The sequence below is a fragment of the Euwallacea similis genome, chromosome 6 (assembly GCF_039881205.1).
Source record: "Euwallacea similis isolate ESF13 chromosome 6, ESF131.1, whole genome shotgun sequence".
NCBI lineage: Eukaryota > Metazoa > Arthropoda > Insecta > Coleoptera > Curculionidae > Euwallacea > Euwallacea similis.
Genome location: NC_089614.1, coordinates 2,194,174 through 2,221,826, shown reverse-complemented (window position 1 = coordinate 2,221,826; position 27,653 = coordinate 2,194,174). Strand labels below are relative to the sequence as shown.

The 27,653-nt window shown below is 37.8% G+C and overlaps 1 protein-coding gene across 2 annotated transcripts in view; it reads right to left on the bottom strand.

Annotated features, from left to right (window-relative positions):
* Positions 1-1,445: 1,445 nt before the first annotated feature.
* LOC136409485 (methyl-CpG-binding domain protein 5/6 homolog sba-like) overlaps positions 1,446-27,653 on the bottom strand; it is a 68,527-nt gene continuing 42,319 nt past the window's right edge. Inside the window, exons 5-9 of one of the 2 annotated variants that reach the window (XM_066390987.1) lie at positions 10,411-10,553; positions 6,302-9,982; positions 5,648-6,011; positions 3,599-3,845; positions 1,446-2,445 (exon numbers count right to left, since the gene is read on the bottom strand). In XM_066390987.1, coding sequence (XP_066247084.1) covers positions 2,280-2,445; positions 3,599-3,845; positions 5,648-6,011; positions 6,302-9,982; positions 10,411-10,553 — 4,601 coding nt within the window. In that variant the 3' untranslated portion in view covers positions 1,446-2,279. The remainder of the gene's footprint in view (positions 2,446-3,598; positions 3,846-5,647; positions 6,012-6,301; positions 9,983-10,410; positions 10,554-27,653) is intronic. The other variant, XM_066390988.1, reaches the window with a different exon arrangement.

Below are 27,653 nucleotides of genomic sequence, written 5' to 3'. Positions count from 1 at the left end.
ATCACTGTATTTATTATTATTTATAAGAAAGTATGAACAAATAAAATGGTCATTTGCTTCTATCTTGTGTTTTTCTGAGAGATTTGCTAATATACTAAATGTACCATTGGTTGGTATACTTGGTGTACAACTTCAAGTGGAAACATAAGGATTGTGCAAGTGGGAGAAGGAATACATCTTACGATACTAGTGATATGAAGGAGTGTATGTTTCCGCGCACATATCACCATGACCAGGCTAAGCTATGCAATGTTAGCGACATACTTTTCAAATTTCCTTTTTATTCGCTATTCTATCAATACGCGGAAGATAAAATGATTCCAAAATTTTGATATCAAGTGAAGAAAATATAATTCTATAAATTCAAAAAAACATCGCAAATACGATATCGATAATCATGTGCATTAGATTTTTTTTAAATAAAGCAAGCCGGCAACATTGCAGAGCTCAGCCTGACCATAGCAGTATATGCGCAGAAACATACACTCCTTCACATCACTAGAGTCGTAAGAACTAGTGGGTGAAATAGGCGGAGTCAGTCCAATGTTTTGCCGAATTTCTTACTGTTTCAAAATTTTTACTCATATAAGTTCTAGTGATGTATTAATAGTTTTTTTAAAATTTATTTGCATAGTTGCTTTTTGCTTTGATATTTTTAAAAATTTCAAGGCAACGAAATCGATAGTATTTTAAACATTGAAGTGAAGACGCCGGCCCGACTGACTTAGCCTACGTCAACCACTGACCTCGCAACCCACTTCATTGGTCTTTGTCGGAGGCATATTAAACCTTATGCGATCCTTTCCCCACTTACACAATCCTCACGAGATCCACAATTTAGCACCTATTCTGGTGATATTTCTATCGCCATATGCATTGTAAAACTAGTTCCATTTTTGACTATTAAATTTACCATTTCACCTAGTAAACTATAAATTTATCATTTTTCAAAACCTTAAAACCAATCTAAAGATCAAATTTATACGTTTTCCCATCATAGTTTTCTTGTTTTCACTATAATCCCTAAAGTGTTATCGTAAAATAACTGTTAACTATATATTCAATACCTATGCCCTACGATATCCAATAATAAATTCGTAGGAGTTACTAATAAGTTTCTAAAACTTCGATGTTTTAAACAAAGTTTCAGTTTTCTTCCTTGAAATATGAGTTATTGCAATGGCCTTAAAGATCCACCTTCTCTTATTTACGAGATGAGATCTAATTTAATCATAAGACTAAACGAAAATAACGTTCAATCTATATTACATCTAGATTTCCTCGAAGTAAACAAGAATCTATCCGACCTTGCCGCTTTTATATTGCAAAAACACGCGTATAAAATTGCTGAATGCCCTGGTGGCGTGATACTGGCACTTTTTTCAATTTGAATACATTTACTTGATTTTGATAACGGATTTCTGCTTTTGATAACAAAAACCTCTTTTAGGGGTATTTTGGCCTCCCAGTTTTTGATGACGAAGAAGCATTTCGTTGTGAATTTCTATGCTCTTCTTTGATGGTAAGATGCTTCCCGCATCAGCCTGATCAAGACATGTTTTTGATATTAATCTCTTATAGTAATTGGTCAGAATGCGAGCTGATTGTTCCTTATTTATTATTATTTTTTTGCATTGTAAACGGTTCACAAGATTCTTGAGTATTCTAAAATTTTATTACACACTGGATACTGGACATTTTTTCCAATATTTAATAAAATGCCCACATGAAAATGACAATAAATTCTACCCGGGGTGTTTTAGTCGTTTATTGTCAATTGATCAATCTTCCAAAATTTCCCACTCTACGAAATAAAATGCAATTGCCGCATTAATCGCATCCTTTGGGGATTAATTAGTTGGCAAACATAAAAGAAAACCGACTTACCTAGAAGTAATAAGCAACTTTTAACCTTCAGCAACTCCCATTTTTGATCAACCATCACTTACCCTTTGTCTTACTAATTTCTGCATAAACTTCACTTGAAAAATATCTAGTTATTTCACGACAAATACATTTAGAATTCGATAAATGTCTGTTGTCTATAGGACTCAATATACCAGTATTAATCAGACTACTTGGCGATATCGGGGCGAAGCAAAAGACAGCTATCTCATATGTTCTGATTCGCCCCTTCTGCTTACGGATATGACCTTAATATAAACATTTAAAAGCGTTATTTCTTTTATAGACATATACAAGTTTCTAGGTTTACACAGGGTTACGTTTCGATGTTGGTCGTCTAATACGGGGTGGTATAATTACAGATTGTTCACTCTTTATCGTTGTCCGCTTCTCAATCTCGTCGAGCTTTTCTTGCTATTGGATGAAGACACTTTAGGTTTGGAACTGTCTTCATAGTCCGGCTGTTTCGATTGTACCTTGTCAAGTTCGGCCATCGCTTCTTGGATGGCCTTTTCCAGTTGGGTGTTCAATTTTCGACTACTGGAAAAATAAAAATTAAGATTAGCCAGAGTAGTTCTGAATAAAAAGTATGTAGGTAAATTTTCATTTAAATGTACTACTATGGTGAGTTCCAAGTTGGAAAAAAAATCGCGGTTTTTAAAAGGAAATGACGTGATTATTTCTTTTTGCCACTGTGAAGGTGCCAAAACTTCAATAATCGCTCACCATTTGCTTTTTTCTATATAATTTTTATTATTTTATCACATTTCTGGCCTTCAAAGTCAGCTCAAAACTCGATAGCATTGAAGGTTTTCCTGACCATTTTCACTTTGTTTCTAAATTATTCATTACTATTCATTAACTTATTTGTCATGGGACCCCGGCACTAAACCCAGTTAATAAATAAGACCAACATTCTCTTTGCATGTACTTGCTGAAACTCACACTCGCATTCATTCAATTAGCTCATCCCTTGTTGGGGGATTAGGTAAACTCGTAATTTATTCGTTCAACAAAGCTGAATCAAAACTTAAAAGTTTTTCTTTGCGATTAAGAAAATGTGACGTATTTTACAAGAAACTTAAGTACAGGTAAAATTCCATTAAAATTAAATCTGGTACCTACGTGAAAAAATAAAACAAAGGTATTTCCCTGTATTTGAACTCTACAATTTTTAGTGTGTTTGATTATTGAATAATTGTAGTAAATACTAAGTTCGTTACATTGGCTAAAAAGCTGTGTTGTGAGCTTCGCAGAGTGCATGAGGTCTGTGAAGTTCTCATTTGGAACTAATGAAGAGAAATCCGTAGCCGAATCTCCGAGGCTCGCAATTTTATTATTTTTGAATATTGGGACCTTGCAGATACCCACATTTGCCGTAAGGACCGTAATCGTCACATTTACAAAAGTAAAACGACCAGAAGGCGCCCAATCTGATGTTAGGAATTTCATCAGCTATCCACTCTATAGATGCGACGCTATGCTTTTATTTTTTAATTGTAAACTGGGCAATACTGGGCGAGCAGCTTAGGGGAAAATTCGTTAAACACCAAATATTTAGATTTTCCCTCTTACTTGCTAATCAAAAAGGTCAAATTATTCTTGAAATTAATTAAAAACCGCCGAATTTGCATTAACATAAGAGTAAACTTAAACACGAAGATGTGGCTAAGATCCCATAAAAATCACTCACGTTCTGGCCTTTTTCCCAGCCTGATGGTGCGTCTCGAACCCCTCGCTCAATGTCTGTAAGGTCGCGATCTTAATTTTGGACAGATTTTTCTCGCAACCGAACCACTTCACCGTGGCCAGGTCCTTCGCGATCTGTACGATCTTGCCTGGCCAGGACGACGACCCTTTCGTAGGACCCCACACTAAATCTCCAACTTTAAAGTCGTGTTTCGTCCTATTCGATTTTGAGACGTCTTTGTTGTTTTTCTCTAAATAAACACAAGAAGATAAGGGAGCGGTTGCACCTTGGAAAACTAAGTGATTCGGTTAGAAGGAATAAAATAAATTTAAAGGCCGCAGAAACCCACACTTACATCACCATTATGTTGGATTGAAAATGAGACACTTGACACTAATCGAATCACACTAGTTTCCACAACACACCTCACCCTAAAATTTTGAAGAACCTTGCGTTAAAGCGAAGCAAGAAGCGAAAAAATGGATTCCGGATGAACGAGAAAGCCTTGTATATACAAAATGGCGTTTTTTAGTGAAACCAGTCAAGCACACACCATGTTAATGATCGGAGATGTTTCTGGAAAGTTAGCCACACCTTAATGTGCATAGAAAGTAGGGGAATATGTTGATAGTCGGTACTATATACAGTGGTCGAGCCGATGTGCGATTCCTGAAAATAAGACTTATTGATGTTGAATGTTTGTCACATATTGCTAGCAACACTACTCAAGGCCTCAATGTTCCATTCCACAATATTTAAACTGGTTTTCTACTCCTAGTTTAAGCAATAGAATTGTAAGATATTCTTACGGAAATTAAACTGCTAGCCAAATCAATAGCACAGTGTTCATTTTATCCCAAATTGAAAGGCCCCGAAATTAAAAGCATAAAGGCATGTTCAAACGCGGTTTGTGGTGACTTCAAGCACCAAATTTGGCGAATACTAATGGGGCTCGTAACACAATTATCATGATCCTGTCGAATTGGTTAGCACTTTAAACTATTTTCAAGTTATCGTTAGCCTATAACCAATCACCGAACGAATTAAGCTAAATTTTTAAACACGTTCTTAATTAGACTTGTGACCTGTAAGTAAAAATGTTTGAATTCCAGGTCTGTCAATGTATTGAACTGTTATCGAATTTACATAATGACTCTGGAACACTTGTAGGATATACAAGTATCACCAGTTCAAGTCAAAACATAGAAATTGCGCAAGTGGAAAGTTAATGAATACATGATATAAATTCGCTGATATTTGTTTATGATCTTTTGGTGGGTCCAAGACTGCATGGGCAACATTGACTGTAGTCTCGAGATGAAATAAAATAACATCAGAAATTAAATAAATTGAGCAGTGCAAATAAAGCATGTAAGGGATTTCGATTTTAACTCGTAGAGTTATTACGTTTACTTTTTTTTCATTTATTTACATTTCTGCTTTTTGCTCTGATATATTTAAAAAATTCCATCGCCATGAATATACTAATCTAAACATCGAAATAGACACGTCGGCCGGACGAGCCGGCCCATTGGGCGGAGCCAGTCCAGTATTACCAGATCTCTCATCATTTTTTCATCACAGCATTTTTACTAATAAAAATTCTAGTGATGGATTAATTGCTTTTCTTTTCATTTATTTACATTGCTGCTTTTTGCTCTGGTATTTTAAAAAATTTCTATCGCCACGAATGTAGCAAAATTGATACTAATCTAAACATCGAAGTGGAAACGCCAGTCGGACTAACTCCACCCACTTCGTCATTAATATTTATCGGAGGCATATTAAAACTTATGCGGTCCTTGTCCCACTAGCGCAATTCTTATGTTCCGACTTGAACTAGTGATACCTGTATAATAATGAACGCTACCACCTCAAGCTCGCTCTTCACATCGGCATCAATGAATATTTATTGAAATACTGAATCAAGCACTTTCCTAGAGACAAACAATGAAGTCGCAAAGCTACAAGCTTATCTACCAAGTTCCTCCTCGTCATGCCACCCAACACATGCATCTCTAAAGTGAACCACTACTGGAAACCCTCACTTACCGCCGTCATCTTCTTCAAATAACATATGCCTCGAATCCATGACCAGCATGACGTCGTTTCTTTTCTGATGCATCAGCTTCCCGTAGTGCTTATTCAGCACTTCCTGCTTCATCTTCTGGTCCATGAACTGCATTCCCGCCACCATACTGGCAGCGTCCTCATAAATGATGTGGCCCATGTTCTGTTGTTTTCGTGAGTAGTGCATTTGTGCACTGCTGACGTCTGTGAATTCCTGCTTCATGGTGATGTACTCTTCCTTGATGGAGCTGGAAGACTGGCTGATTTTGCGCCAATCTTGGTCGGGTGGCAGAGTGCTGGCTTCCAGGAGATCGGGTTCGCTGCTTGATACGCAATGGACCATGGCCTGACAAGGTTTGAAGTAGTATAAAGCGGCATTAAATGAACATCTATCAAATGGACCATAACAAAAGTGTGTGGACAATCTACCGAAGTAATAGTTGTCTTTTAATTTGGAAGAAATATTATTTTTAAGATCTAGAAAATCTAGACACCGTACCAAGATCAGTGATAACTCCACTGGAGCAATGCACTGGATCTATTTTTATTTATGGCATAGAAATTTAAGAATTGCATGAGTGTCTTTGCCTACCGAAAAAGTTATAGATTTGATACTACTTCATAAAGAAATCATACCATAGTCCGAGATCCCGGTCTTCCAGGTACATTAACCTCACTACAGGACGCTGAACAGTTAGATGGTGCCGGCGACAAGCCATCATCAGTGCTCCCTGTATGAGTCGTCGTATCTGCAGCCGTGGGGGGACTCTGTTCCACCGACGCTACTGGACTCAAAGTGGTGGTGTCCGGAGGACTACTTGCACTAAGTGTGGAAGTCTGACAAAAAGTATTCGTAGTCACCGCCTGTGAATTCTGGTTCACTGCAGTCTGCGTTGATACCGATTGCCGATAGTTCAAATCCTCCTGTGAATTCCTTTGATGTGGAGGCTGCTGTTGCTGCACCACCAACGTCTGCATCTGTCCCTTATCACTCGTATTCAGCAAAAAGTTTTGCTGCTCTAAACTAACTGCCCGTCCCTGTTGTTGACTGTTTTGCTGTTGCTGGAAATTCTGCAATTGTTGATTGTTCGCCAGCATTGTGGTCTGCTGCTGCACAATTGTAGTGTTCTGCTGCACAAAAGTGGTATTTTGCTGCTGATTTGAAGATGGAGAAGACGCGACGATACTCGTAGTTTGAGGTGTGCAGGGCACCATCAAAGTCTGTCCCATTTGCCCATTCACTTGGATAAATTCTTGTTGATTTGACTGGATTTGGTTGTTGGACCGGATCTGTTGTGGAGAGGTGTTGAAAGTAACTTGTTGAGATGGGCTGACACTGGCTACTAGAGGGCTTAATTGACCGCTGAACTGCGCTCCGTTCACCACAAACTGCCCCCCGTTAGGAGATAAAAATTGCGCCCCGGGGCTATGCTGCTGCTGGATAATTTTTCCTTGAGAAGTTGGAGCTCTTAAAACCATTCCCGCAGGCAAAATACTTTGCCCACCGTTGAACATGTTATTGTTCTGAATGGGAGTCAACACATTCTGACCATTAACATTCTGGATTTGCAACTGCATTCCTAAATTCGAAGTGTCTTGCAGAATCGTAGCGGTGCCATCGGCGTTCATCACCATACTACCTCCGATATTGGGGACGATAAATTGCTGAATTGGAATGTTCTGCACCACCCCAGTTGCTCCATTTATCAAACTCACAGGTTGTAGCAAATTAATTTGTTGCGCCGGCTGAGAGTTAGTTATTATCTGCTGTGTGGCCTGTCCGTTCATAACAATCTGTGGGGGCCCACCGTTCTTGCTTGGCACTATGGTCAAAGCCTGCATGACTGGAGTGGTAGTCAACCCTTGAGGACTATGCGTCATTTGTATTTGCTGCGGGAAGCCCTGTTGATTCACCACAACACCTCCGGAATTCTGTTGAGCTGCAATATGCAACATTCCTGCCACCGTCTGCGAAGGAAGCTTGCGTTTTTTGCCTTTTTTCTTAGACTCGGGCGAGAGCAATGCAGGCGCCCTGCGCGCATCATTATTATCTATTTGCTGCTGTATTAAACTTCCAGTCACAATATGAGGAATCTGCATGTTCTGCCCCACGGTCATGCCATCCATCGTCATAGTAACACTCGGTTGAATAACGAACGGGGCCGGTAAAGTATTCACTAGCACCGTTTGTTGTCCCAACACTTGTTGCGCGGGGATGACTTGCGAAACTGCAGCTGTAACATTGGTAACCATTGGAGATACTGTGACTGGTGGCATGGAATTTTGACTAGTCACCACTTTGGGAGGCGGTGGTGGCGCCATTACACTGTGCTGCCCTGCGGCTGCGCTGGCCATTATCAACTGTCCGTTGGAGGACACCAGAATATGTCCCGGAGGAAGTCCCGTTGGGGAGTGTTTCACTATCTGAGGCGGACTGTGCTGCTGATGTTGGGATTGTGGCACTTGAATACTGCTCACCACACTCTGCACCATCTCCAAGGGACTTTTGGAGACATTTACACTAATTCCTTGCGTAGCACTATTTGACGAATTAATGGACACTGTTGCAGTGTTTGACCTCCCCGCAAGCACTGAGGTGATGGTGTTGCACCCCGAGGTACGTCCACTCGCCATTGTGGTCACCACACTAACAGGAGCCTTTGATTGACTAGAATGCGGATGCATGGAGTGGCTTCTGCACTGTTGCTGCTCTTGATACTGCTGCTGCTGCAGATAATCTTCTCGAGATTGAGATACTATTTGCACTATCTGCCCTTCTTCATTTTGTATGCTAAACCCTGAGCCTTGATGCATGACTTCCAGAATTTTCTGAGGCGGGGTTGGAGCGGGATTCGGAGTGGGTGGGTCCGAATCTATAGGAGATACATTACTCGTGCTGACTGTGCCACCTTGAATGGGTCGAGTATCGGGACTGTGTATCTTTTCCGAATAAACTGAAGAAGTGACAGGGTCCTCGCATGAGCTCGGAGTACTGGGAGCACTATCACAGCGAGTGGTTTGCTTGATCTTCTGCATTCCTGGAGGGAACGTATTTGAAATGCATCCCTGGCATTGCTGCTGAATGAACTGCTGTTGCTCCAATTGTATGCCACTGCTATCCACGATATTGTGATGCTGCTGCGTAAACTGCTTTTGAACCGTAACAGGATGCATTTGTTTCAAATTACTTTGATTCATTCTCGACATATGTGGCTTCATGTTTACATTACTTGGCAAATGGATTTCTCCGCCTTGGCCAGGTTCGACCATATTAGGCAACGTGGTTCCATAGTTGGTTTGTCTGTTGATGGTGTTGTTCAGAAGGGCAGTTTGTTGCGCCAAATATCCACTCGGATCTTCCATAAAGGAAGGACTGGAAGCATTCTGACTGTGCTGCGCCATTTGGTTTATCACCACAGGCCTGCCGTTCTCATTGGGAATTTGCCGAACGTCTATATTAGGACACGGTCCTTGACTACTCCGAACCTGGCAATTCTCAATCACCTGGTGATACTGCCTATTCTTAACCACTCTTCCAATCTTCATTTTCTTCCTCCTTAATTCTTCCTGCCACATAACACTGGGGGTGTGCTGGTGTAGCGGCGGCACCCGCTCGTAAACATTTTGATTATTTTGCTGTTGCTGCTGCTGCTGCTGTTGTTGCTGCTGCTGTTGTTGGATTTGCATCATTTGATTCAGCTGATGTTGAGCGACATTCTGCATCCGATTCTGCCATTGGAACTTCTGCTGTTGTTGCTGTTGCTGCATCAATGAGTTGTGACTCTGAGGCCTCATGCCGTTAAAACCAAACGGCCTAATACTCTTGCAAGCATCTACATGCTCGTAATGTTGCACTACTTGATTTCCGAACATCGGCCTTTGCTGTTGCTGTTGCTGCATTTTAAGTTGCACTTCAGCCCCTTTTATCTGCTGCATATTCGGCCGGCCAGGGCCGCTGGGCTCAGCAGGCTGAGTATTCATGTAAACCCTATTCTGCGGCTGTTGCATCACGTTGATATTTTGACCCTGTATTAGTTGGTTTTGCCCTTGATGTGCCACGTTAGCGTGGCTTTGTGGGACTTCCTGGAGATTGATTACTTGGCCGCTCGGACCAAATACCTGCTGCGTATGAAGGTGAATGTTCGGAGCAGAAGGATTGGGTTGAGAGGATGGTGAGGTACCCTCACCCACGACAACGGGAGAGATGGCCATCATGCGGCCTCCGGAGGTTTCGTGGCATCGGACTAGTTGGTTCTGTTGGCCATCGGGGTACGTCTGCAGGTGGCCGTGACTAGGTGGGTTATTGGGTGGCCATACCTAAAAGGGAATTTGTTAGAATCTTCAAAGCTACGAAAGTTTTACGCTATTATTTTCCTTGGGAATTTTTGGGTTTTGTCGAAAATCACGCGCGAATCACCTTGAATCAGACCGCCGAAGTGTCTTGAATTTATCAAATGTTTCATTCAAAAGAACATGTTGACCAAGAATAAGATAGTTGACTACGTGTTACATAGATCCGGTTATAAAATACCAGCTTCAAATCTACTTTCCCATAAGAAAAACAATGTGGCAGTCTAACCCAGCATGGTTCAACTTTGAAATACATCCAATAGGTGCTTCACCTAATAACATTAAAGTATCTGCTGCGCCCACATGATTCTCCTTTAACAAAGATGAGTGAGGTTTTAACAAAAGACGATAATTTATCGTAAGAAGGATTTTAAACGGAAAAATTAAATACAGACCTGTTGCGGGCTTGTCACGATCTCCTTGTTAAACGCTTGTTGCTCCAATGCGAGCTTCTCACGTTGGGCGAGGATCTGAGATACTGAGATTCCACCCGCCAGTGGTACGCCGATTTTTCGCCTCTTTTTCTTCAAACCGTAATCTAGAACAGCACAAAATTGATTCTGCAGCAGATAAATTGAAAAACAAACGCACATGCAATAACAACACGTCAGTCAAATCCCGCTGTATTTTCTGCATCAAAGAGCGACAAAAGCCAGCCAACACATTATCATACGTCCTCTTTATTAGCAACGAATTTTGTTCGAACAACCGTAATTTTCCACAATTTATATTCCATAATATAGGAGAATTAATTTTATTTAAAAGCATTAATGTCAGTCAAGTAATACCACATAATGGAGGACGTCAATTTGGGAGAGAGCACCGAAGGCTAAATAATAACACAATATATATTTCATATTTATTATATTATTGTTATTGTATTTTAAATTTGAAAAGCCCACGATAAATTTGCTTTTCGTAAATAATGGAAGTACGCAGAGATTTTAAAGGTGAAACAGAATTATCGAAGAATTTCAACAGACTTTTATTACCTCGAAGCGAGTTCTCAGGCCTGGACGAGCTACGAAAACACGTGTATCATAAAGGTAAACCAATAACGAAAACTATATAAGAATGTCATACCATCATGATCCAACCAGTCAATCCGCTTTTGAGACCGGCTTTGGTGCAACGGCAATTATAAGGCGAGCTAAAAATTGAATTACAAAGTAAGGGGCGTTAAGAGACTATTAAGAGAGCTCCGGATCTTTATTATGACATGTTTACAGCCTCGAAACCAAACAACCTCCGTAACTTGCGGAAAAAACACTGCAATAGTACCGTGGCAGTGAATTTTATTATGTCATTTTCGAGTAGACTGTTTAGAAGTAGCTTGCCATAGCTATATTTCTTTATTTGACTCGCTTTTATCTCGTAGCTGAGGTAGGACGGCAATAAAGTTATAAATGTGGGAAGTTTCCCAGCGAAACTACCAAACAGTAAATAATATCTCCAAGACTTTTAAAGACGAGTTCCGTTCCCTTTTTATCGCTTTTCTATTGAGTTACTTCATTCCAGGGAATTAGAAGCAGAAAGTTAAGAAGTTTCTTACATAGAGTTCGGCATAATGATTATTCTCAGATTTACTTGTAAAGATTCATTTTTTAGAAGCATTTCCAAGATCTACAGTGAAGTTCAATCAAGAAGAATAGCAGGTGTTTCCCATTGCAAACCTGATTTACACCCTTCGATGCACATAAACCCACATGCATGTGACCTAAGATTCAAAAAGACAAAACCATTTATAATCACCCATTTGATTTGCCTGGCCGAGCTATTGAAACTGTTGAAGATAGTCAAGTGATGCAAATCAGAAAAGAACCTAAAATTATTCTTGGTAATACACATTGCCTGTTTTGCCGGAGTGTCCAACAATACAAAGGGGAGAATAAGAAATATATGGAGGTACCCAGTTCATGAGAATATTTTGCTCGTTGGAGTAGTCTTAAATTAAACTAGGCGAAAAATAGCATAAGAGATGTCCATTATGGGTCTCACACGTCAATGGTATTCACGCATGAAGGATTGTGCATCCCGTGGACTTTCTCAGAATACCCTATCCCACCATAAACACAGTACCTGTTCAAATTTAAAATATCCAATAGATACTTAAAAATTAAAACAGCATAAATTTCCATATCCTCAGTAGATTAACTTTGCTTCTCATTCTCTATTTCACTTGCATCGTTGATGTCCTTGCAATTTTCTCATATATATCGGATTTAGATTCCAGTTTTAGATTCAGAGCCACAGTTCTTCCAAGCAATAGATTCACTCTTTTCTCGCAATTCTATTTTCCTTACAGTCTCTGACGTACCGTCTTTACTTCTCTCCCTCCTTTCCCAATACCATAAATCGGCCCATTGAGGCCCTCGTATGTATAATAATTACAAAGCCGGTCCTGTACGACTTGTTAAATTATTAGTAAAAAGATACCAGGGTAGTAATATGGTGCCGCTCGTTACTGATGAGATTCGTATAGAGCTGGGCATAAAATACCAGTGAGAAACAATAAGCGAGACTCATAAAGTTTTATGGGATTATGTTACGCGGGACTTATTTGGAAATTAAAGTTGTATCGATGGTAAATCGAGCGGCCGCTTTCGAATTGTTCCAGTTTCTTGCAGTCGCCGTTTTATGGTTCTCGATGACGAATTTTTTTAAAATTAATGTCACTATTACATAGAAAAAAATTTTAAGCATTTGATGAATGACAAAATAAAAAAATAAGTACTCATTATTGAAATTTAAATTAATAGAAATACACAGGAAACCCGTGGAACTCGTTCGCGTTTCGAGTCAAAATATTTATTAAAATATACATAATCAATTTCGCTTACAAGGTGCTCATTATACATTACAATTAATTAACGAGATAAATTATTATCAAGGCAACTGGATCCATGAATTTTTAACCACCTTCAGAGCGGATAGCCATTATGTAATTTTTTGACAACTCCGAATTAATACATTTTGAATTCTGATGGATTTATAATTACATATTACATAAACTATTTATAACAATCTTTGTTTACATAAGCTTTACAATATTAATTCATTTAATTAAGCTATTGTTTAATTTGCCTTATTAATGTTAACATACGCACTAACATTCTTGGATCGAACACCATGAGAACTTTGCAATTACAGTTCTCACACCACACTGCGGTATGATGTCAGCGTTACACTAACATCTGGCAACGGGGATATTTTTCCCATATCTGGATCTTAAAGTCGGTCATTAAATTTTAACAACTTCGTGTACAAACAAAAGCAGATAGAATTAAAACACCAAATAAATTTATGGCCGAAACTGCCGAATCGTGACTAATAATATTAGAAAGGTTAGTGGTTTTAGATCTGGTATGTTGGGAGGCCAAAGGTCGACGGATAACAAAAGACCAATTTATGTTCCGTTACATTGTTTCAAACGTGGTTTATGCAGTTAATATTTCTTTAGTCTACTGTGGATAGATTAGATGAAGATAAGCCCTCATTAGTGATTACATGGTAAGAACTTAATTGAGTGTAATTTATTTTTTAATTGAGGAGTATGAAATTTGTTACATTAAATTAATAAATTACTATATTGGTCTCGCATGACATGTAATTAAATAGCATTAAAACCAGAATATATGCCTGTTCTGTTGCAAAGGTCGGAATAAATTTCAATATATCAAATACATAATATACATATGTTGAATATATCTTGCCGATTCTTGAAATGCTGGTGTCTGCGAAGCAATAAAATAACCATAAACGGGGAATGGAATATTTGCGTTGATTTTTCTTTGCTAGAGTCACATTCTAAGAATTCCAGGCATGCTTATCTGCCAGTGGATCGCCTGTTATAGAATATAAGAATTTTATTGCTACCGTAACGTTCCTTTTTAATTAATTATTTTTCTTGTACGGCATGTCAATCACAAGGAGTAATTTTTATTTCAAAAATTACCGGCAGGGAAACAACTTATTGTGCTCTTACCGAGCTAATTAATGTGCCGTCTTTAAGTCTAATGTTGCTGACTGGAACTGGCAGCCCCTTCCCAGTTACACGATAATGAAAGAAAATCCAATTTGTTGTTGGTTATTACTTGAGTGAAAAACATAGCGATTAACTCGTTTGATTATTAGAATGGAAATGGCAATTAAGATCAGTGAATTGTATTTGTAAGGCCAGTCTAATTTTAATCGTTTTTAACTGGATGAAAATTCTACAAAGTTTGTGTTGCGAGATCATTTGCATTCATTATGCAAAAATCTCCGATTTCTTTTACGGTCTGGATTGCAGAATTTTCCCTGAGTTTCTTCTTGGCAATTCTTTTGTCTCGAGTTTTTCATTTCGGGACATTAACACTACGGAACCCTCCTGGATTTCAATGTCTGAGGTTACATTCACCTCTAAGCTAATTTTTATGACTGCGGTTGATTTTTTCAGTTCGTTTTATAAGAATTCTCGTTTCCTTTTTTGTTAACCAATACTTAGCATTATTAAGGTCTGATAGTACAAGTAATGCTGGAGCTATTAAAATTTATTGCTGTCACAAAAATGAATTTTTCTGGAATTCTAATACCTGGATAAGACGTGAATTTCCAATTTTATCCGAGTTTTTAAAAAATAATCCTGTCTTTACCTCATGATTTGACATTTTTCAACCGTTTGGAAATTTTATGAATATTCTATATTCGAGACAGACTAAATTCGTTAAAACTTCCATTGCAGGGGAAGGCGCATTAATATGAAATTTCGAATCAGGCAATTACGAAAAATTAATAAGACAAGGATATGAAAGGCATTCGCATCTTAAACAGTTAGGAACATACTGCCCTAGAAAGTGCCAAAAAGAGCCATCTTTTCAATGAAACGTTTTAAAAACTGTTCACGCTTTAAGGACGGAGATGGAGTTTTTGGCAGATGCCTCGTCGAAATTGTTATAAAAAGAGGGATTCTCTGTTTTATCCTCGGAAAAAGCTAACAAACAATGTACCTCCGCTATTTCTAAGAATTTATTCAGTTTTCCTAATAAATATTAGTGAATGATGTAAGTGAAAATCACGGCGCGGAGTACTTCAGATTCTCTTATAAATCATGAAAACCTTATTAGTTGAGGTTACTTCAGTAGCATCAAAAGTCCAGTCACTTCCACGGCCTGAATTGCCTTTCACTTTTCACTTTCATATGACTTAACATTTCTCCATCAGCGGATCGTTACATCCATTACTTACTGTGCACATCTTCAATCACAGGCTATGTAATTAGAGCCTATTGTACTTTAGCATGTCCATGATGAACTAGCCTTACGCTTCCCATTTTCAATAAACAACCCGAACGTACGGTTACAGGCTTTTGTTTTCATAGCAGTAATTATACACAACACAATTACATTCCTGCTAAAAACATTTACTGTTGAATACATTATGCATTTAGCTTGGACGCGGAATGAAATGTCTGCAGCGCAAAACGAAACAATGCAGTTGATTCGTATAAGGAATGAAATATGGCAGGCGAGATTGTTGAATAAAAAGTTAGTTGCAGCGAATAAACGCCGTCATACTAGTCGAGGTAATAAACTGGGTGTCAGAGTGGCAATTATACATTTTAATGGGCGAAAAGATGATCATCGAGCGTTGAATTTTTGTATTGAACCTTGCAAATTATAATCAGTTCCCAGAAGGTGGTTTCCCACATTGTCTTAGGCCTCACGGTTAAGGTTAGGCTACCTCAAAGTGTTTTGCCAAAGATTTTTTTCAAGAACAGGAATTTATTGTAATAACCGGCCGCACCTACCGGCACCAGATCGCAGATGTGACCGTTAGCTAATGGTGCTGGCAAGATCTTTCTTATTGTCTGTTTAGGTATGCGTACTTGCCGTCTCTGCAAACACCAGTACAACGACTTCGATGAGATAATATTTTAATAAGCTTTTCAGACGTTTGAGGAGCAAATATTGCCATTGGGCTTTCTTTTGACACGCTCAATTAACTACGAGTTAACGGTTCGTTATTTGCTTATTTACCACGCACCTAACGCCATACTTCTCATTGTGGTTAAATATATTGCAAAAAGATAACTTAAGCAGTGTACGCTAACGCTCTGCTGATCCACTGATTTAAGTGGTATGCAATGCAAAAGAGGACTAGAAGTTTGCATAGTGATTCAGATTATGTCCATAGGATTTCTATCATTGTTAGTTGGGCTTTACGGTTTAGTTGGGTACGCAACGCTTGGGTATTAAAGGTTGATGTCACGCACGTAATAAATACTTCTTCATAGATGCATCTGCAATTATGGCAAGCGTCCCATCTGTGGAAAATGAGATAGCAGGCGCACATTCTCACATATCTTTAGAGGACATTTAGAAAATTTCAATCTTGTTTTTGTTAAAACTCGATATCTCGAAAAAAATATTACTCTGTGCATAATCACAGTTTCGCCTCTATGGACATCATTAATAATGCTCTACCTCTAACTTTGAGGGCATGCCGCCTTAAAATTTTCAGGTATTTTAAAAATTCGCAGAAAAACAGTTCTCGATTTGTAGCTCTGTGGAACAAAACTAAAAAACCAAAAAAAAAAACATTTTCATAAAAATTCTCGTCTTCTAATCAGTTAAAAAACATTTTTAAATGTTGTTGCTTTTTGTCCGAATTCAACCGTTGTCCTGCTCGCGCAATATTGGCGAACTTGAATAGATACAGTAACATTCAGGATTACTGTGAATAGATACCGTAATATCGAAGATTTCCACAATTTGTGCGGTTACATGTACCTTTTTACCGCCTCAAATTCAATTTCAAATCTAATTTGAAAAAATCATAAATATTCGTCTTAAGTATCTGCTACCGGAAGCTCATCCCCATTCCAATTTGGAATTAAATTGTCATGGAAAGACCACGATAACGACTAAATAGAAATATATCTCGAGTTCTGCACGCTCGTTTATTTTGATTCTCCGATTGGCTTCTCGTTTCGAGATTTCCTTTCTACGTTTTGGCACCGTTTATATTCGTTAAATGCCATTTCCCGATAAGCTTAAATGTTGCAGGGAAAATCTCCAGTCTATCACAATTAATATTATTCTCCTCCTAAGAGAAATCTTTACACGAAAGCGATTAAAACGAAAAATGTGTCGGCTGGCTAAAGTAATCGTTCATAAACAGAGAGAAAGCAGACACGTTATTAATTTGTCCACCCACAGGCTGACATTTTAAAGAAATGAACCGTACGGTATTATTATTGTCCGATTGTGTGCCTATACCGTTACATTTTCATGATTTATTATAGATCATAAACAACTGCTTTATGTGTCCATGTTAGCTGTTATTTTCCACTCCATTTTGTTATGAATTCACCTCTCCCTTTAATGGGAAAAAAGGAACATTAGACAAGTAAATTTATCGTTATTAAATGCCGTTATAAAATACACTTCATCAGAAGGCATTATTTATCCAAAAGCAATGATAAAACCACGCTCCATTAGGCACCTTTTACATATCCTTTTTCCAATATTCATCTGTCAAATTTCGAAAATGTACGACATGGAAACGAAAAATTATTATTCCTCCAAGTAATTCCAATCTATCACAAACATTTGATGGCATTTCCTCCATTTCGAGCCTGAATTGAAAAGCGTATCGTGTTTCTAACTGTTTATACGTTGCGGAAAATACATTCTTCGTCGAGATCTGCAGAAATTGCGATGTGTTTTCTTATTTCTTTTTTAATACTTCTAACAGACTGCGAAAAGAAAATCTCTTTACGATTCTATAAAAGCTTTTAGATTGGGCGACGCAAGTGGGAGTTTCTGCTTCAAATGCTCGAGGTTTCGACATACATATAAATTTTCTTTCACATAACTATTGGCAACAGGTATTTGCTCCCATGCTCACATTTACCAACGCTATTGACTTTGATCGATCGACGATGGCTGATTTGACTATACCTTATTAAATAACATACATGTGAAGGTGCAGCTACCGTTAAAACGAACAGGTGACAGCCTCTTTATTACCTCAAGATACAATCGGCACTTTACACACATTAAAAGGGCTGAAACCTTATTTAACATCAGCTAATGACAGGTGATCGTAACCCTCCAAGACATTCTCCTCGTGCTTGCTCCCCACATAGCCTAGCTAATTACCTAAAATTAGGCATTTTCTAGTTTCTTTGTTTCTGAAGTGGAAGGATTAAAATGTGAAGAGGTTTCATTGGAACGAAGGCTAAAAGCTCACAAACACCTTTTAAAAGACGATGTATAGGCTAAAGATACGAGGAGCAGTGGTCTTACATAAGAAACCGGCAATCGAGCGTACCGCCTGGGGGTATAGAGAAGAACCACCTGGCCTAAAAGTGCATCAGCAACAATGTGAACGCAGCAGCAGCAGCAGCAGCAGCAGGATTGGGACGATGACCCATAAGTGTAGCCTTAACGCAGCAAATTATCTGATTTTCCATCGGTTTTTTTTCTCTCAGATTTTAAATATCTATTTTACTACATAGAATACCTAACATGGAGTACTTCCAGGCGGTTCGAAATGAGACCACAACATTACGTTCTGTAACTATAAAAATTACTTTTTCAATTACCGGCAATTTCCACCACTCCTTCTTTTAGATGAAAGTTATTTTCCAACTTAATCCGGTTATTTGTAATCATAAAGTTAGTCATGTCTGCGTTAATCACATTATGTGCAAATAAAAAAATATGTACTGAGAAGGAGAATTGATGATGTCTTTGATCTGATTTTCAAACGTCTATTTTGTTTCTAATTTATAGTGCAGCCAAATTCTAATCGTATCGTTCAAAAAGAACCGAAATATAGCTCTTCGTTTCCAGTTTGTGTGTCTCACCTACAGGGCGATTCAAAGGTCATTTGACAAATTTCTTGATGTAATTGCTGGCGTTATTTTTTAAGATAGGAAGTGCTGCGCAACAACGGCAATTGGCAGCATTGCTATGTTTCGAAGGTAAATTGTTCAAGTTTTATTTAAAAAAATGCAAGTCATTTCTGCGAAACTGAAATTTCCAGTAAATGCGCATATTTAGCAATAAATAATCTTATTAGTGCCGCTCGTGGCGCGTGTACCAACCAGTCATTGGATATTTCTGAAGGAAAAACGTTACGGCGGTCGCTGTTCGAAAAAAATATTGATAGAAATAAATAGAATATTGTGCACTAAATAATAATCCCTGTAACCTTGAGAATTATTTACTGGATGATTTGGTTACTTGATGATCATGAGTAAAACGTTTCCATCGTTCACAAATTTGTGGAACGACCGATTTCATCAATTGACCAATTTTACTCAAATGAATCGTACTCCTCCACTAATAAAGCAAACCGTCCATCCCGACAAACGCTTCAAGCTAGTAAACTGGATTAAACGAACGCCATAACTCTCTAATAGTCGAAGCTCTCTCTAAAGATGCAATGTAGAGGATTGTTTGAACTCGGGTGCCCGGGATTGTCTTCCCGGGGATCAATAATACGTCCCGCGGGAAAGGCGACATCTTTGCGACATGTCACTTGATAAGGGTTAAAGTCGTCGTCGAACACCGACGATATAAAATAACACCCCCTCGAACTCTCGAAATTCCTCGCATTGAGGCTGCTTTTCGGGGGTTTGCCCGGAGTTACACATTTATGCTAATTAAGCAGGTCATTAATAATCGATTACAGGTTCTCGTGTTACCACATTTTTGGAGAGGAGATTCCTCACAAAAAGAAGATTATGTAAATCCGATGGGTATAGCCTTGCCTAATTTGAGCTGAGTTGTGGAACGCAGTCCAGATTTGGCAGGTCGATTAAAATTTTAATTACATTTTCTACCTATATAAAAATGAATCAATCAACATTCTATTAGAATGAATTGGCCCGGACGTGATGTCTTCCTTTAAATTTTAAATTAGGACCCCTAGGCAGCCGTATATTATTCAGTATTATAGAGAGCTCCCGAAACTTTTTTCCTTTAAACATGCTTCTATAATATTTCCAAGCCCATACATAAATTGGCTGGTATTTTCCACTACATATTTCCTATAAGTAATAGTCCCTACCCACTTCTAAAGGGAATTTAATTTCCCAGAAAATGAGATCCCAAAGTTTTCCAACTTGCCAGTATTTAGCAGACGACGACGTTATATCCCCATGAAAGATAATCAGATCGCGTAAAAGCAATTTTCTTTTCCTTTTCCCCGGTCGTTCGTCTTTTGTATTCCGAGCGGTAACCGAGTATCCTCAAATAATGTTTATGTCTTTACCATTTTTCGGTATACATGCTAGAGGAGACATTATTTAGGAGATACGCTTTCAGATTGAAGGAGGAGGGATCCGTCTTTTCATTCACGAGTACCTTTTTTTGTTCCGCGAATGTATTGAATTATAAAACTTCTCCTTTGTTCTGAATTGCGGCATGTCTATGCGGAAATTTTCGTGTCAACCCGCCTCGGAGGTTGCTGTGGAGGTTGTACAACCCGCCTCAGATGTTGTCACAACCAAATGCCACTGTTGCTCTCCAAGGACCCGTTTCGGCTGTAACAAGTTAAAACGCAATTATCTCCGAATTTAATTCAATCCAGCGTACATAATTTGCACCACTTCAGGCCTGCGGGGCAATCCAAATCTGCTCTTAGAGAGATAATTAAATTGACACCGTTATCGGGAATATTGGCTCCAGTAACTCCATGCAACCTCCTGCGCTAGCTGACACCCGAAGATTTATCCCCGACCATTACGGCGGAAAGAACAGATTCGCAAGAGGAAGCGTCGTACTCTTGAGCTGATTAATAGGACACGGTCATATCTTAGGCGTGGCCTCGTGAAAAATGTCCTAAGTTATGGCTTGAGCTGGCCGATGCGATTATTTTCTCACGAACAGATATTGCACTCCAGATAATAATTTTCAATGGGTCGCTTTCGGAAATGTTTACGAGTTGCATCTAAAGAATTTTCAGGCGGTGAGATGAGCATTAAAGAACATTATGGCCTCTCGATCGACATAAATTGGAAAGAAAAAAAGGAGTCCATTGTTGCATATCAAGAAATTGATATTATTAAGAAGCGAAGAAAATGGGAACAAAAGAATTAGAGATTCGACTCAACGATCAATGTCTTTACGGGGTGTTTCAGTTATATGCACAGTGTTTCCTAAGCATGGGCGCAAGTGGAGGGAGATAGTCTTTGGATCAAAATTACAAAAAAGGTTATATAAACGTACAGGGTGTTAATTTGAAAACTTCCAACCCCTATTATCACGAAATGGGATGGATTTTTTAAAAATCGCCGGAACACGTCGATTTTATTATCAAGGGAGAAACATTTTTATGTAGAATTCACTGCGCCTGTTTCAACCCTCTACCCCGCAGAGCCACCGTCAAGTATCTTAAATGATAAAGAGGATTAAGTGATATATCATTTTAAAGGGCTTCCCATTCTCTACGTTTTAGTACCTTATTTGTTACCGTCCACTATTGCGTTATCAAGTTAGGCATCTTTAAGAATTTTTTATTCAAATATGTCTTATGATTAAGAAATTGTTGTAATAAATCAGTTTACCATCAAAAGAAAAGATGCATTAATCACTGAAGCAAATGTTTATCAATCTAATAAATTTAAAACATGACTTTTTTATTGTTTATTTTTGTTTTGCAATGGAATGCTGTTTCGATAAATTTTGATATGATTTTGCTTGGATTGTGCTCGGTTGAAAAGGGGTAAAAATCGCACGATTGCTGAGAACATACTTGGAAGGAACTGAAGTTGAATCAAAGTAAAAGTTTCGGCGATTGAAAAGAAAAAAACCATAGGCGGACGTGAAATCGGGCAACGCAGTGCGTGCTGTGTCGAAAATAAACGCTAACTGAAATCTCTCTTCTCAAAGGCTGCGGAATGACAGTTTTTGTCGACAGGATTCCAAACGGATCATATTTCCAAAAGGTTTATTTGCGGTAAGTGATCGGTGTTTGATTATTGTACCTAATTTAAAAGTGGTTTTTGTCACTGTTTATATGGCTTTCCTCATATACACGCTGTATATTATTTCGTTTCGAGTATTGTTTCCATGGTCCTAGTGTTTGCCCTTAAAAAAGGGTGAGAAACTATTTGAATGTTTAGAAATTATCATATCGCTGTTGTCATTGGTCCTATGACTCGTACCTTTACAAAAGATGTCGGTTCTTAGATGATTCAGCCGAGTGGTGCCACAACAAAAAAGATGTTCGAAAATTAAATTCAATATTCTAGCATTTCAAGTGCCAACTGTGTGCACCTCTGCTTGGAGTCGAAATTAATTCAAAACTCTAACTGTTTTGAAGATTTGTTTCAGGAAGTAATATTGAATTTTCTCAGAAATTAATATTGATTTTTTTGTGTTTCAGGTCTCAACTGTATGCGCCTCTGCTTCGAGTCGAAATTGATTCCAAACTCTAACCATTTTGTAGATTTTTTTAAAGAATTAATATTGAATTCTTCTCGGGAATTAGTCTTGATATTTTTTTGTGTTTCAGGTTTCAAATCTGTACGCCTATCCTACGAGTCGAAAGTAATTCGAAATTTGAACTGTTTTGAAGATTTTCAAAACTTATTTTCAGGAATTAATATTGAATTTTTTTGTGCTTCATATCTCAACTGGGTGTTAAGTTCAAAACGTATTTGTGACTAACATTAAAAACTTCCGCTGTTCTTCTTGTCCATCTGCCTTGCTACCCATAGATAAAAACAATTTCAGTTCGTTTTACACACGAATTGTCCCAATAAATTTTAACTGATTCGATTACTTATTAACACCTACCACAGATAAGTGAATGCTATTTTATTTTTATAATAGGTACCCAGACGCAGAGAATGAAAAGCTCTTTAAAATGGTATATCGCTTAAATCCCTTTACCATTTAAGATATATGTGAGGGTGGCTCTACGGAGGTTTTGCAGAGGGTTTGAAAGAAGCGCAGTGAATTCTACATAAAAATCGTTCGTGTTGCAGTAGTTTGTTAAAAATCTATCCCATTTCGAGATAATGGGGGTGAGAAGTTTTCAAATTGACACCCTGTACGTTTTTATGACCTTTTTTGTCATTTTGCCCAAAGAATATCCCCTTAATCTTGTGATTAAATTTACGAAATACGGAGTGTTAAAAAAACCTTGGTGTTTTCGAAAACTTTCAGTTTTACTTTCATGGTTTTTGTTATAGACTTTCTCACCTCACTCAAAAAGGCAGATATCCTCTTTTAAAAATGAAATAGATTGAGATACTTTTTAAAATACAACCAAAGTTGTGGTGGAATAACTCTAAACATGAAAAAGTATTAAATTGCAAAAATCGTGCTTGTCATGTTAAGCTTATAACTGTCATATCAAAGTCAACGCCCCCCATTCTGCAAAAATAAAGGGTTTATAAAGTTGCAAAGCCACATGTGACATGGTTGTAAAGCTTGGTCGCTTTTCAGCTTAATTTTAAGCCCTTTCCAATGAAATTAGAAATGTGTTTTAAATTTCCAATTTGCTAGCAGTTCGATATTGCGTTTGATTTTAACTCTCGTTTCAATTAAGTTTCGAAGCCAAACAGGCACGAAGTTGAAATTTTAATTGTGTGTTAGCCGGAGCTAGGAAATGTTTAGCTTTGTCTATGCTTTGTTTGATTCTGCGATAATTACTTGAGCCTTCGTTTTCGGTGCTTTGTCTCATAATTAAAATCGTGACGATAATTACCGCTATGGCCATTTCCCAGACGAAACTTTTAACGCATCACCTCGCCCTAATTAACAAACAAAAGATCATTTTTTGCTTCAGTTCCATCTAACGCCCCACTTTTCGAATTCTTCGTTCCTGTTTTTACCTTCTTTGTATTTTAATCAAGATTCAGCTCTTGATGAATAATATATTTCGGTTTTGAGCTGAGCAGACACCCAAAATGATTTATTAATAGTTTATCGTCCGTTTATTTCGCCATTTTCGGCTTTGCCTCCTGAGTAATGACCCTGTATTTAATGATTTGTTTTTGCCATTCGGATTTCATTGTTTTTGGCCTTATGATTTATTAAATTACCGAAATCTTGGGGCAATATTTTTACCCCCGTATCCATTGTGTTGTACGTCTTCAGATGATGCGTAAAGTTTGGCATATTATTCATCAGTCTTTGATTCATGGCCCTGGCAGGGGTGAAACGCTCCCTAAAAAAGTTTTAAGAGACATGGGGGATGATAAAGCGTATCATTTATTAAATTTTCAATACGCAGAAGAAGCATTTTGTTCCGTAAAAAGACGAATTAGATGCCTCTAAAGGTGCTGGTTCGATTGAAATAAAAAAAAGAGGTCGGCTATTACGAAACGTTAACTTTAAAATTTAATGATTTTTTAGTTGTCTAATGGCCAATTTTCTAGAATGATACAGATCCATGAGCCTGATATTTCCTGTGTTTAGCCATTTATTTTTCAGGCAAAATTTCAGTCACTTTCATTGTGATTTCACGTTTCAGTGATTCGTTTTCAACAGTTTATGAATAACAAAGAAGAAAGGAAATTCCTTCAACTTTTAAAGTTTGGGAAAGGCAGTGATGTGTGCTGAATTGTTTTTAAAAACACTAGCGATAGATAAGACGGAAATGAACACATCACTTTGAACTTGTTTCCACCCTGGATCGGTACGACTCTAATCTTAAAAAAATTGTCCGGTAATCTCTAATGCTCTAGAACATTCCTTGAACTTTTAAAGTCTATGAAAAGCAGTGTCCTATTTTTTCATAAAATTCGGACGAAAAATATGCGTAAGTGAACATTTCTTTTAATTTTTGAAGTTCTTTTCACGTCCTAATCAGTACAACATTGTTTCCTGAAACACATTTTAGGACCTAGGGAAGTCATTCTTGTTTTCTAAGAACACTAACAAAAAGTAAGAGAAAATTGAGCATTTCCCTTTAATTTTGAATATGTTTCCAATACGATTCGACATTGACTTTTTGTTGTTCGAGTAACAAAAAGTTGCAGACGAAGGTTTTATTAATGAATGATTTATCCCTACACGGTGCATTCCAAGTTTAAATTAAATTTACACAACAGCACGGTTATTCAAAACTCTACCACCATTGAAGTTATTTGTACTGCCACATACACTCATTAAATATAAATTAATGATATTGCTACACTTCTTGTCGGTTTGACGATAAGTGAGACTACTTCTCAAACTTTGTGAGTCAACAAACTTTATTACACACAAATAGACTAATAAAAAGCGACCAACTACTTAAACAACGCTTTCAACCATTTACAACACTTTTACTTGTATGCGGTCTTTTCACTACAATGTCAACACAGGGTGGAGACAGGGTGATTCCCCAACATATATATATTTTTTTTTATATTCTTGAGGTCAAAATGCTAAAAAAAGACCTAAAACGTATGACCCGAATAGCTTCACACTCAAAAAGGTTATTAAAAAAAACAATCTTAGTGTTTTGGAAAAAGTTGGCTGTCACTTAGAAGAGTGAATTAATATTTTTTAGTTCATTTTTCTAGCCTTTTAATTTATATTTATTTATTTTAATGTTTTGACTTTTATTATCTACTGTAAAATCTAGCGGGCGTGACTATTTTTGTATAGAATTCTGTCAGATATAAAATCAACTTCGTGAGAATCACATACGATCATATTATTATTATACGGTGAAAGATGAATTAAATCAGCCAAAGATTTTTCCCTAATCTTTAACACCCTGTAATTAGGAAATGGAGCAATTCGGGATATACGTTTATAAGAATATTATTGCTTCCCTTCTTCACAAATTGGGGGTCCATTGCCAGGCAATATTCCCTAGATATAGGAAAATCACAAACTGACAATGTGACATTCGTAACAATATTTATTTATACGACGTATTTATTCGACAAATTGGACGATACGCTCTATTTTCACTTTCACGACATTCTCCTTAGAGCCCCATTTTCAACCCTCCAAGAAACACAGAAAACACTAGACAACATAATTAGTCGATATAAAAAATAGAGGGAACAAGATTCGTGAGTGGTTCTTTTCAATTTCCCCGCGGGTTTTTTGTCCCGCATGAATGGTCGCGCCCGTCAGAAGGCCCTTTTGTTTCAGCCCGTAGTGGACGCAGGGCCGTATAATGAGTTTGATTGTTAATGCACCAGATGCAGTTTTCAGATATTATTGTGCAAGGGCGTGAGGGAGTCCCGCTCAAGAGGGCATCATTGAAATGGGATTATCAAGATTTGCATCCGAGCTATCGCCTTTGTTTTAACAGACGACCAATAATTGTTATGGCCTCAAGGGCTGGTAGTGTTCATGTTACGTTCACAGTCGAGGTCAAAGAAGTTATAGTATAGTAAACTCATGGAATGGAATGAAATAATAAGGAGCTGCGAGACAATGGCTTCCTTAAGGGCGCAGCGTCGGAAGTATTTTCCGAATCCAAATTACTAATTCTCTCTTATGCTGACTTTAAGCTACAAAAATATCTTTAAGTTACTTGAAATTAGTCCATTATCCACGGTGGTTTTCTCTATTAATTATTAATTACTATTAAGCTGCATTTTTTCGGAGTTCCAATGATTTGCCGTCCATGCTTGCATACAATCGGCATAAAGGATCATAGAACATTTTTTCAAATCTTCTTTGAACAAAGCTTAAACATTGTCCGTGTTGCTTTTCAGCTCAGATAATTTTTTTCGGCAGGTAAATACGACACTTCGTCCTTGAATTGTTTATTGCTACGTTTCTTCTTAAGTCCTACTAAATAGTAGAAAAGGTTAACAAAAGAACAATCAAGTTTCCGGCGATTCTCTATGAATTTCTTTAGGTGTAAGAAAACGGAAAATTAAAAAAGAATGGGAACCAAATTTTTTGACTTTTTCTCAGTTGTAATGTCTCCGAAAAGGCCGATCCGACTTTGTTCATTCTTTCAGTGCTTGAAAGCCAGTTTCATTCATCAAAATTACAAGCCGCACTTGAGGTAGTCATAAGAGCTCCTGGTGAAGCATTTTTTTTTAAATGAATTTAAAAGAATAATGTTATGTCGTGTGTGTGTGTAATATAGCGTTGTTGAAGTTGAGAGAAAGCTCAAAGAGCTCCCTATTGCCATCGCGACGTCAATTACCTTATAATGTACAGTAATCGAGAGACGAGCGACAAGCGGGAAAACGTCCAGACAGCTCGCTTTTATGCAGTCTTTACGAGAAAAGATATTACCGCCATATCTTTCGCTTGTTAAATTCACGGCAACAAAGGATGGCATTACTTGCATTTGATGAACAAAGGCTTTGCCTTTATTTTTATTATTCGGTTCCACCTCGAGTCCAAACGCGCGGCGGTTCGCATTTATTTAGCCTTTAAAGAAGGCTGTTGATATTCACCCATGCATTTTGTATCAACAAACATTTACCAGTCGTAAATACGAGATTTTATTTATGTGAATATGAGAATCTTACTTTCAAATTTCTCTTAACACATGCACGCGAAGACCACACAAAGCACGCTGACTGGGTAATATATCTCGGTCGAGTTCATTCAGAATGTTATAAGGGGTCTGAAAGAGATTCATGACGGCAAGGAAATTTAAATTCTACGCCAAATGTTCCGCAGATCAACTGTTCCGAAAAGATATATTAATTTTTCCGACCCTC